General features: G+C 35.5%; 1 protein-coding gene across 5 annotated transcripts in view; it reads right to left on the bottom strand.

Annotated features, from left to right (window-relative positions):
* Window positions 1–12468, bottom strand: part of IMMP2L (inner mitochondrial membrane peptidase subunit 2) — a 495887-nt gene that overhangs the window by 467550 nt on the left and 15869 nt on the right. For all 5 annotated transcript variants that reach the window (XM_076330898.1, XM_076330888.1, XM_076330909.1 and 2 more), the window contains exon 3: window positions 7624–7727. In XM_076330898.1, coding sequence (XP_076187013.1) covers window positions 7624–7727 — 104 coding nt within the window. The remainder of the gene's footprint in view (window positions 1–7623; window positions 7728–12468) is intronic.

Here is a 12468-nt window from a genome sequence, read left to right as displayed (position 1 = left end):
CCCTATCAGAGTTGTCAAATTTTCTTAAGGTTAAAGAAAAAAAAAACTTTAGGAAAAATATAGTTACCTTTCTGTACATACATTGCAGCAAGCATTTATATCACCAGATTCTGCTGAAAGCAAAGCAAGTTCCTAGCGTCTAAATTACAGATATTTCAAAAGGTAAAAGTGACATTTTTCTAAACCACGGCAGGTTTCAAGCTCCTTTTGCTCAACGTGACCTTCGCAGGGCAGTCAGCCATCACACTGTAAGGCAGAGAGTTACAGGATCAGAGACAGCTTTCCAGCCAATCAAATCATGGCTGTAATTTCTGCAATATTTCAAGCAGCTGTCCACTTAGACCCAGGATCTCCAAAATACTATGACTGCCCATCATCAAGAACAGTAGAAAAACCTATTCTATGCTGTTCCCTTTTCTATTGAATAGAGGCAGGTAAAAGTTATTTCATTTGTTAGAATAGGTTTTTCCCCCTTCTCTTCTTCATATGCCTGATCACTAAAAAGTGAAGTAAAAATAAATGAATCGAATGAAAAAATAAATTAATTTTGAGATTGAAAATTGCTGTTAACAGTCCTCCTTCAGCAGAACATAGGTCCTCCTTATGGATTAATTAGCTGCTAACACCTTATCTGATCATCTTACAATTTAAACATCACAGCAGAACCGGTTTTTCTCCCATCTTTCTTGCTTTCCAAAGAATCAAACATATATATATTTGGACGAAACTTCAAATGTAACTTGTTTTTATTATTCACATCTTAATCTGGCTGAGTTGCAACATAACCATAACTCGCAGTTATTCCAGTGTAAATACAGATGGGCCAAGAAGCAAAATACTTAAAACACGGAGTACTGATCAGTAGATGATCCAGTACAAAACAGCTTTAATCTTGATGCTATTGAATTGGTGCTGAGGTTGGCAAGATCGTAATTTCCCTCCACTTTCACTAGAATATGTCTTAGTGAAATTTTATGCTACTTATCTCAGCAGTAAATTCAACTAAATATCACAGACTGTGCATCTGATTTTAATTATTTTTGTCAAGTCCCTCAATGCTGCATTTTAAATGAAAAGCAAAGACTATATGCAGAAAAAAATCCCCAAAACAAAACCAACAGCAAAAGAGATGGTAGTAGTGATTCATAGTTTTTCCAAGTTGTACCCTTCAGCCACTGTAAGAACAGTACCTCAGATGAGAACTGATGGAATTATCTTATGAATAGCCATTATTAAGTTTAAACCATTTTCTAACTAATAGGATGCACATTTTAAAGAGAATTTCTGACAACCACACTGATGTCCATAAATTTATTCAAGGGATGCTAACTAGAATAAAAAAACTGATTCAGGTAACAGTCTCCTGTTATTAAATCTCAACATTTGCTTTTAGAGCCAAAATTACTGATCTTATAGCAAGGTTCCACATCCACTTGTATCCTATTAAGTACCTGATGTAGATTTAATAATTTTATCTGACATACAGTGCTGTGATAGAATGACAATTTCTTCTTTTTTAAATACCAGTTGGCCACATTCTGGTTTATGTTAGCTTAATGTATGTAAGCTTAATGTTCACTTTTGTCCAATCAGCTTAACTCAGTAATCAATGTAGTGGTTTTTATTAAACTTGCAATGTAGTATTCTAATGGATACTCTAATAAATATGCAACAAGCAACAATTTGTTTCTTAATTCAGTAGCAAGGTACTATCATTAGGCCAACAAAATCAGTATCAACCAGAATATGAAGTTCTCACTGGCACCACTTACAAAAATACAGTAGTCTTCCCGATCAACCTCCTTCACAAATGGCCCAGGCCATCTAATTGACTTCCACATCGTTAACTTTTTAGAAAAGAAAATATATTTATTTTTAATTCTCCAAATTGCAATTTGACCACTAATGAATTTGTAAGCCATAACATCCATATATGATCCTTTTTGGCCAAAAGATTCTAGTCAGACTCTCTCCAGCAATGATTCTTGCAACCAAATCTTGTAAACTTCCTACTCATATCCACAGACTTTAAATTAAGTAACCATAACTTTAACTACAACTTCTTTCCTCCACAACTGCTCAGTTTCTACAATACTACAATAATTGCCTACTTAAAGCCACATTGAGCACTTCTTAATAAAACCAGGGATCGTGTATGGTATCTGAAAACTTTATTTAGAAAATGGATTTTACTTACTTTATAAATACAAGATGCAAGTCTTCCTTTCACTAGCAGTATTAACACACTCATATATAGTATGGTATCTACTCTAAGAATAGATTGTAACACAGATAATAAAAGTAGAACTACATATTTGATTTTTTATCAGGAAAAGACATGAGGGGGTTTTTTCCCAGCTAAAAGAACAGAATAGGAAAAGATTTTCTGAGGTCACTGAGGCACAGAAAGTAAAGTGATTACTTAGCTTCTATGTCAGCACAACCTCCTTTGCAGTGTCCTACCTGCCAGAAGACAGATGACTTGGTACAGGGACCCAAGTACAAACAAAAATAGAATAGAAATTGGAAGACTTAAGAAGGTCAAGCAGAGGTATTCGTAAAAGGTTGTTCAGTATTTTAGTCAGAAAGAAGCTTTCTTAAAAATAACACAAGAACCATTAAAAATCCATTCATGTTACATCTATCAGAATTTAGTAGAAAGTCTTTTCATAATTACAACTACTGATTCAAATTCAAGGCAGTTCCTTCAATAAGTACCTTCTTACCGATTTTTATTTTACTAGGCTAGTCTTATTAATGAAATTCCAATCAGTGATGTTTCATGTATAGTATGTATTCACTTTGCACCATTTGAGAACTCTTTTGTTTCCATCAGCTGAACAGGACCACATTCCTTCAAAATTTGGATTATTCAGATTTGTGTGAATAGGCTGAAACTTGTTGAACCATCACATAAAATCATCACGGCAACTACCTTTTCCAATTCTCATTTCTGAACAGATTTCAGTGAGGGACACAGCCACAGAGACAACTTCACGCACAGTACTTTGATTCTTCCTCCAGAATGTTGATTTGCACCGGATTTTTCAGAGCTCAAACACACACAACCTTACACAAAAATACTTAGCAGTTACCAAAAGTAAGGGAGTTTGCCAAAAGGCCTGAACATAATCTTACAGTCAGAGGAAGCAGTGACAGAAGCTACTTAATACTACTTAATATCCTTCATCAGGATAGGAGATAGGAAGTAAGCTTTTTTTTTTAAATGTCAAGGAATTTTCTATGTAAAAAGTTGGTTTTGTACTTAAAGCAATTATGCTTCTATATAAGAACTCACAAGAAGCTGACAAAATATACATTTATTTCATTATTATAGCTGACCTTTAAAAACATGTTTTTAAATACACTGCCCATTTTCACTTAGCTATTATAGTTCAAAACTTTAGAAGCATGTTACCATTCAGAATGTACAGAACAAACAGCATTGGTTCTCAACCTTTTTCCAGATTACATTAGCATAGCTATTTTTATTTAACACATAAGCACACATTCTAAATTATAAATGGAGAGACACCTGGCAACCTACCCAGCAAGTAGGTTCCCGCTCTCAGTCACACCTTGGAGAAGGTGTTCTCTCTGTTACAGAAGTAACATAACTTCCAAAGGCTAAAATTAGTATCTGTGAATATTTACAGCCTTGAAATTTCATCGTTCAAAATCTAACCACCCTATTTATACTGCAGTCATTGTTAACTCCTTTGTTAAAAACCTATTAACCAAGTAAAGAACAAGACCACACTTTTATTTACCTAAAAAAACATTTTCAATGTCTGAATTAATACTGTTGTGTCTTCATTTCAAAAGCTTACTTAAATTTTGTCGTATCGATAAAATATTCATACAACATACAGACACTGATTTTGCAATCTTCTACATGTTGCAACAACTTTTTTCTACATTAAGACAGGAATTTTGGAATAAGAAGAGGGCAAGATTTTACATTCAGGATATAAGGTTTTCAGTAGAGACAAGCAAAATTAATTCTACAGCTATAAGTCACTCTTTGGCAACATCTTTTTACAACGCCTCCATTTGTACACAGTAGAAACCAAATTACGTACAGGTAAGTTGGCAAAAATGTCCATTAATACGCAATAGAAGAGCACTATCTCCATTAGTACCAGGAAGCGCAGTTGCAGCATGTATTTCTAAGGACCTGCATGAGCTGTACAGCCCACACTGTGATGCATACTGCTGCTGCTACTACAATGCTGTTGGCATTCAAATTTTACACAGTAAAACCACCTGGGAGAAGCCCACTCATGCTATAACTCATTCTGCAATATCTGATAAAGTTCTACGTAACTGTTGGGATCTACCTCAGCAGAGCTCTTACAAAACAAAAGACCTGTTTCACCACAGAAGTTATTGAAAGATCAGGGTCCGTCTGGCAAAAATATGCATCCATTTATCTTTTAAAGATGACCTCCTGTCCTATATGGCTACGTTGTCTCTTTGAAAATAAATAAATGCATTTCCAAAACAAAGAAAATAACACACTTTTTTTGCATCTGTTTAAGAGATGCAGAGGTAGTGTTCTGGAACACGTAATAATGGAAATTATTTAATTTATTGAAAAAATATTCCTGTTGATTTTTAATTTATTAAGTCCCAGTAATATAGCAGTCTCTAAATTAAGCACTCAAGCAAGTGATCAAATTAAGGATATTAATTTCCTTAGTTCTGAATCAACTTAAAATTGTGAGTTCAAAAGTTATAACATCTAACATAGAGCCCTCAATTCTGGTATCAATAAGGATGAGCTCAAGCTAAAAGGAAAAACATTGACTTAAAACATCGTCTAAAAAGCTGAGGTAAGATTTAACTATTTGTAAGACACCAAACTGCAGGTAAACAAATCATTCTTTACTACCAACTTATTCTCTCCATTCATTTTATCTGAGCCTAATTTTATACTTTTAAGGACTAATGCCATTCTAAATATTATGTCTAAAACCAGCTATATGCACGTGTGCACACGCAGTGGCTAATTTCACAGCTGTGATGTGATGCATAGTTACATCTACATCAGATGCAAAGGCAGGGATGACAGAGACACGACACACGTTTCCATAAATGTGCAGTCTTCATTTAGTACCTTAACCAAGCATAAACTCCACCAAGTGCTTGGGGACAGGGTGCTCATTTGTAATCAAAGCCACCAAATAACAAAAATCTGTATTTCATCTAGAACTAGATTGGATGGTAAGAGGAAAAACTTTTGGATCTGCAACCAGTATCACAAGCATAATCACAGGCTGATTGATCCTCTCTTGGGGCATCCACAGCCACGGAGACTAACTCATCTCTTTGCTCCAAGGTTTGGCTGTTGGCCATCTATTTACACTGGACTTTGCCAGTTGGGATTTCAACAATCCCTTTTAAGAGTTGATAGAAACAGCACCCATCCAGAATGACATAGTATTTCTGATGGTATGAAGAAAGCAAAGAGCTTAGATGGCCCTGGTCAAGCTGCCATGAATGAGTATTTGACCTCAGCTCTTGTTCTGCAAAATACCACCCTCCCACAACCTTGTAGCTATCTTCTACTATGACTTGGCAAAGAGGAGACAGTGGATAAATGTTAAGCAGCCAAGTAGGATATGAAAGAAGGTTTACATATCCATCTGCCTATCTCAGTCACACCAACACTTTCTCATCTGAATTTCTGACAGGAACAGAAAAAACAGCAGTCGATGGGAGACTGGCCTTCCCTGTTCATGCCTTGCCTAAATCAGCCAAATCCTCCGAGGACCACAGAGTAAAATTCATGGATATACAGAGGATATCTATTCACTAGTGAGTTATAGAAATCATAGGTAAACAATCGAAATGAAAAGGATAAAAATATTAACCTGTTTACACAATAAAAGCCTCGTGTACCAAAAGTTAAGTCTCAAACAACTCACGTGGGTACAAAATCACATCCAGATACTATATCCTGCAAGCCTTTACAACACAATTAAAATCTTTACATTACAATAAGCTAGTAGGCCAAAGCTGCTAACAAACACGTATCATGAAGTACTTAACAACTTAAAAGCTGTTACTGATATATAAAATATCCTTCAATATTTTCATAGCAAAACTATTCAATAGATTATTTTTACATTGTTTAACTTCCTTTGTATTGCTCTTAAAGTGCTTTTTGAATTCTCTAGTCTGATTATTCAGTGTACTTCCCCAAAGATTAAGAAAAAACCTCAGTACAATGCATAAATACAATGTGACTTCCTCCATGTGGAGGTACATAAGCTCCACCAATAATAGGCAATTTTTTCAAAACATACAAAAACCCCACAGCATCTAAAATATTAGTTATCATGCCCAAACATACAGCAAAGTGAAAGCAATCAATGCAGATGGCTCAGATGGTACCACAAACCTTCAAGAAGTATAACAAGAATGAAACTATTAATTTTTTTTTCTGATCAGACAACATGCTCATCTTCTGTTCAGTCTATTAATGAGTAATCAGTTACATTCACTGTTTTAAACAATCACCAGAGTATGACTTGGGCAGAGGGATGCACGCACAGGCAGAATCAAGTTTTACAAGCAGTCATTAAGTGACCTGAAATTAGAATCCTTTTGCAATATTAGGTGTTGCAAACGTGAATAAATTCATATTTGTAGCTAGACCATTTACAGAAAATCTTACATGCCAGACAATAAGACAGACTGTAAAGTAAATTTTAAGTTTCTAACAAAGGAAGACTACATGAAAGAGTTTGCTTTAAGAGCTGGTAGTGAAAATTGTCTTACAAATTACCACTACAGTGAAGAGGTAGGCAAAAAAATGGGACAATTAGAAAAGATATATGACAAAAAGGAAGCCAGATAATATAGCTTCCAAAGACAGTTCTGTTATAATCTACATATTGTGCACTTCACTTACAAAACTAAAACCTTAAGCTTAAACTATCCAAGCATGTAGTATGAGTATGTATTATATCATTGTGTCAGTTATGCACACTTTGACATTCCATTTCTATATTACATTAAGGCTGAAATGGAGTTTCTGTCCTCTGTTAGTCTTGAGTATTTTCAACAGCGAAACACTGCCACCTTTTGGCTTGACATATAGACCCTCCCATTATAATTGTAAAACTTTTTTTTTTTTTTTTTGCTATATTTGCCCTTTATGGAGATGGTGGAATTCTTGTGATCTTATTTAAAATTTTATTCAGTAGCCAGATTTCTCCAAGAAAAAAAAAAGTTAGTATTAATTAATAAAGAAACACTATTTTTCTCACAAATATGAGTGCATAGCCAAACAACTTAAAAAGCATACTCCATTAAGCCACATAATGTTTTATCTATTTTCTCTCTTTATCTCACAGCTCTTTTTTCTCGGCAGTTTTGGTACGCATATATACTGTATCACATAATATCTTACACTGCATTCAAGTAAAAACTTGGTAATGCATTCTTTGAACATCTGAGTTCTGAAAACTGATTATAGGAATAACAATAATGCATTATTAAAAATTTTATGTTCCTTGTTCATATATATACTTACAGTAGTCTAGATTACATATTAAATACCGATGGTTTAACATTTATATAAGCATGTATTGAAATGTATGCAAAATTACTTACACCAATGACACAATGTCCCCACGTTGTACATCGTAATTTCGAATGCTCCAGTGGTTTAAGAGCACTACATCAGACGCTTGTCTTCCCCCAGGATTCAAAGAAGGCTGAGAGAGGGGGGGGAAAAAACCAGCTTTAGATCTACATTTCCTTTACGAATCTTCCACCTAACTCTCATTCCAACAGGTGAAATACATTAAAATCAGAAAAAATGTACCCACTTACTGTAAGAGGACCAAGAATCTGTTGTATTCTGGGAAATATATTTCTTTATTAAATGCTATGTTATATGTCATTAATTTATGGCAACCTGCAGTTCACATCTTTCAATACACTATTGCATGCAAATTAAATCACACAGGATACATACTTATGACAAGCCTGATGAAAAGAAAAGATTGCCTTTACTGCACATCATTTAATATTAAAAACAAAGGAGAACAAAGAACACTAATTCCCAGAAAAAGCAAACTTTCTGCAAGCATCTTACCGCTTACATACAAGCATAATGCACTAAAAATGAAATACATACTTGTAACAATACTAATCTCAGCACTCTTTGCAAAGGGAAAAAACAAACCCTACACCTATAGCACATACTGACACTGCCAGTAATTGTGGGCCTTCCATACAGGATACAAAGAAGAATGAACTCTCACAGAACCATACAGTGAAATGAGACTGTTCACTAACCTCAACACTAAAAAAACCAAGTAATTAATTAGTATTAGGAGGTACACAGAACCGTACATAACTATTTTGTGTGACGTGGTACAAAACCAGGGTACCTGGTTAATGCTGGCTCTGAGTTAACGCATCAGAAACGGTAGAGGAAGGAAGTAGCCCATCACAGTACTGTCTTCGTTGGTTTTTGCAGGCATTATTTCAATACAAATACTCCTTTTATTAGACAGAAAGTATTTAAGAGTAATCCAGACTAAAGTCTTTTGATAGTTTATTTCTCAATAAGCTTTTTCAGACTCTTCAAATACAATTACGGTATCTCCAAGTTGGCCAGCAGATGACCTCTAATCTAGACTCTAGAGTTAGGTGACTTATTTAATAAAGCAGAGCATTAAGACCAGGCAGCCCCCTCATTTATAAGTATGATAGCTGCAATATTTGCTAAAATTTGATTTTTTGTAGAAGAGGTTGTCAGTGTTCACCTTACTGTATAACTTGTCCCTTAATGTCCAACCAGACATTCACTTCCGAGATTCCCCTCCCCAGACTGATTGTACCTTTGATGAGCAAACCAATCTGGGTATAGGACTGAAATCAACTGTTCTCAACACAAGTAATTACAGAGTGTTAAATTTCATTGTATTTTTATTCAGTAAAACTATGCTCCCAAACAGGGATGGATACTTAGTATTTATTTTTAAAAGTTATTTAGAAGTGCTGATTTCTCTTTACTACAGTTTCCTCAATCATCTTTTCTTTGCTAGCCAGATCAGTTGATAAAGACCTTTTTCAAATGGGACTTGTGGAAAACCAGCTTTTTAAAGCAATGTGTTGCGGTCCTGAGTAGGTGTAATTCACATGAACAGTATGGAATATGATAGTTCAAAAGAATAAATAGGGGTGGGGGGAGGGAAATGACACAGTATGTTCAGCTAAACAGCAAACAAGGCTAGTTACATTTTGAGCTATGGACTATAGGGCAAATTTCTAGTCAAGTAAGTCTGCAGATCAAAGCAGATCACATTCAAATCCACAGAAATATGGTCCAAGTCTAACCTATAAGTACATTAACACTCATCGTTATTTTATTTACTGAGTCTATGCATTGCAAGAGCCAGATAAATGAAAACTAGAAGCTAATGAGAAGATTTTTTTTTTTTTTTTTAAATCAGGATTTTCCAGAATGATTTTCCACCTTCACAGCATCTTCCACCAAAGGATACTATCTTTACGTACAAATTCTTTAGCTACAAATTCACAAACAATTCACCGTCATACTCATTTTACCAAATGCAGGCACATATGGGCCAGAAGCTAAGAATGGTACTAGACATTAGGCAAAGAAGCAGATCTTACAAAATGGGAATCATACATATGGTATATTCTCACAAAGTAAACTGCTTGGTACTCAAAAGTATCTACCTTGAAGGGCCGAAAGAGAAGGTCAAAACAAATGGAAATTTTAAACCCATTGCTCCAAGAGATAATGTATTTCACAGCTGATACTTAGAAAATATTTACATGAGTGTTCACAAACTTTTCCTTACAACTGTACCTATATCAACTTCATCTTACAAAGAAATACACCAGGTAGTTACAGTATTGCCCTAGTTGCATTATCCCAGTTGATTCCTACTGTCTTCTGTATTTAAACAAAGGAAATGCTTTAGAGTTTAAATACATTTAGATACTGCGCTATCTTTTTAACTTAAAGCACTCTAAATGTAATACTACATTGCTTGCTATTTTTAACAATACACTGCTCATGTGGTTTTGACCTACAGGGTGAATATCCAACTCATTACACATTAGAGTTATGTTTCAGAGATATATGACAATGTAGAATATTTTTTTTCTTTTCCACAAAACAACCTGACATATTCAAAATGCACAGACAAAAATACTATTTTGGTAGAAGAAAAGGTAAGGAAAACTAGAAAGAGACAACTTTCATTTTACATCAACAATTACAGTTTTCCATAAAAAAAATCACCTAAATCCTTCAGCAAGTCTTTCTTTAAGGTAAATAACATAAATTGTGATTCCACAACAAAAAGTATAGAAGGAATTTAATGCAGTGTGTTCAGAGACAACTTATTCCCCATGACATTTTTACTAGTAGTAAGGTCTCAGGTCTAGCAAAACAAAAATACAGCTTCTGAAAAAGTAGTCAACCAATAGGCCCACAAGAGCTTTTTATTTTTATAAGAAACAGAATAATACAGGGGCTTCTTCCCTCCTCTAACTTGAAGCATTATAATTTGTTTGCCCAAGTTCTTGGCATAATAGCCTTCTACAAATGAGACACACAGGTCTTTAGAACTGTGGTGCAGAAGTCACAAAACATTCACTCTTTCCAATTACTAACTAATCTAATGCTAAAAGCATGCAAATTGAGATCCCCAGCCATATGATGAAGCCTCACAGGATATGAGGTTCCGTAAGTAGGAGGGTAAAAGCATGCCCTTTTACTATAAATAATGATTAACTTGATAGTTGTTATGCTGCTAGTGAATACCAGAAGGTCACAACTTATTTGCTTATAGCTTGGGGAACAGAAAGAATATTCACATGAGCTCACAGGCTTAGGTACAGTAATCCTAATAATAAAGTTAGGAGAAACTGCCACAGAATAATTACAACTGCTATTATGCATAATGGAATAGAACATTCAATAATGTTTGCTGCTGAAACAAGTATGCTTCGTCAGAGATGGCTGGTCAGGCTACTTGCTATAATCCTTGGTATTTAACTGTTTGCAACAGAACTTGCATATAAAGTTGCACATACGCTGTCATCTTCCATCTCACTTGAAAACAGTCCATTTGATTTAATGAATTTACAAATTTATATATCCATGGGGGGTTCCCTTTTCCACATCATTACGTACGAAGAGTTCGTAATACCAGGCGAGCAATGAAACTCGAGAAAAAAAACCACAAATGGATATCAAGATGTAAAAAGATGTCCATATGATAGCAAACATGTTGAAGTATACATCCAGCATTACAAGAGGAGTCACAAAAAATCCACAACAGCTAATTAAGAAACCATATTACCAGTTATTTGTGTCACTTACATTCAATGTTGTAAACAGATTACAACTCACTTGAAACCCGCTATTAACAAAATGCTAGATGAGCGCATCAATCTGTAAAATCCTAAGCAACAAAAAACACCTCGTGAGGATTCAAAAAACAGTAATTTTGGAAAGAAAAAATAAGGTAATGAAACAATTTAAAAGATGTTAAAATTATAAATTGCAATAGTTCACTGTTATTCCCTACAGGTTAGAGTTAATACGCATATACACTGGAGTCAGCACAAGTGAAAGAACTATGGCAGGTGGCTGAAAGCACTGTAGAAACACAAAATCAGCTTGAGACAATGAAATGCATGAAGTCTGTCTTAATTGACTGGGAATAAATCAGAAAATTTGTATTTTCATTAGAACCTTTATACAGTGTGCTTGCCAGGGTGTCAAAAAGTATTACCATCGTCAGTAACTATAAAGTAGCAGCAAGTCTGGTCCAAAACAAAAACAGAAAGGGGGGAGGGAGGGAGAGACAGTGCAACAGAGAGCAAGAGTAGGAGAGTGAGCATGACACAGAGAGATTTATTCCTTGCTTCTTGTCAGAACTTTTAATTTCAGGCTGGTGCTGGTTTTGGCTGGGATAGAGTTAATTATCTTCATAGTAGCTAGTATGGGGCTGTGTTTTGGATTTGTGCTGGAAACAGTGTTGATAACACAGGGATGTTTTAGTTACTGCTGAGCAGTGCTTGCTCAAGAGTCAAGGCCTTTTCTGCCTCTCACCCCACCCCACCAGCAAGTAGGCTGGGGGTGCACAAGGAGTTGGGAGGGGACACGGCTGGGACAGCTGACCCCAACTGGCCAAAGGGATATTCCACACCATATGACGTCATGCTCAGCATATAAAGCTGGGGAAAGAAGAAGGAAGGGGGGGACGTTCGGAGTGATGGCGCTTGTCTTCCCAAATAACTGTTACGCATGATGGAGCCCTGCTTTCCTGGAGATGGCTGAACACCTGCCGGCTGACGGGAAGCAGTGAATGAATTCCTTGTTTTGCTTTGCTTGCATGCGCGGCTTTTGCTTTACCTATTAAACGGTCTTTATCTCAATCCACGAGTTTTCTCACTTCTACC

The sequence above is a fragment of the Aptenodytes patagonicus genome, chromosome 1 (genome assembly GCF_965638725.1).
Source record: "Aptenodytes patagonicus chromosome 1, bAptPat1.pri.cur, whole genome shotgun sequence".
NCBI lineage: Eukaryota > Metazoa > Chordata > Aves > Sphenisciformes > Spheniscidae > Aptenodytes > Aptenodytes patagonicus.
Note: the sequence above shows the minus strand (reverse complement) of the source record. Positions and strands in the feature narration are given on the sequence as shown.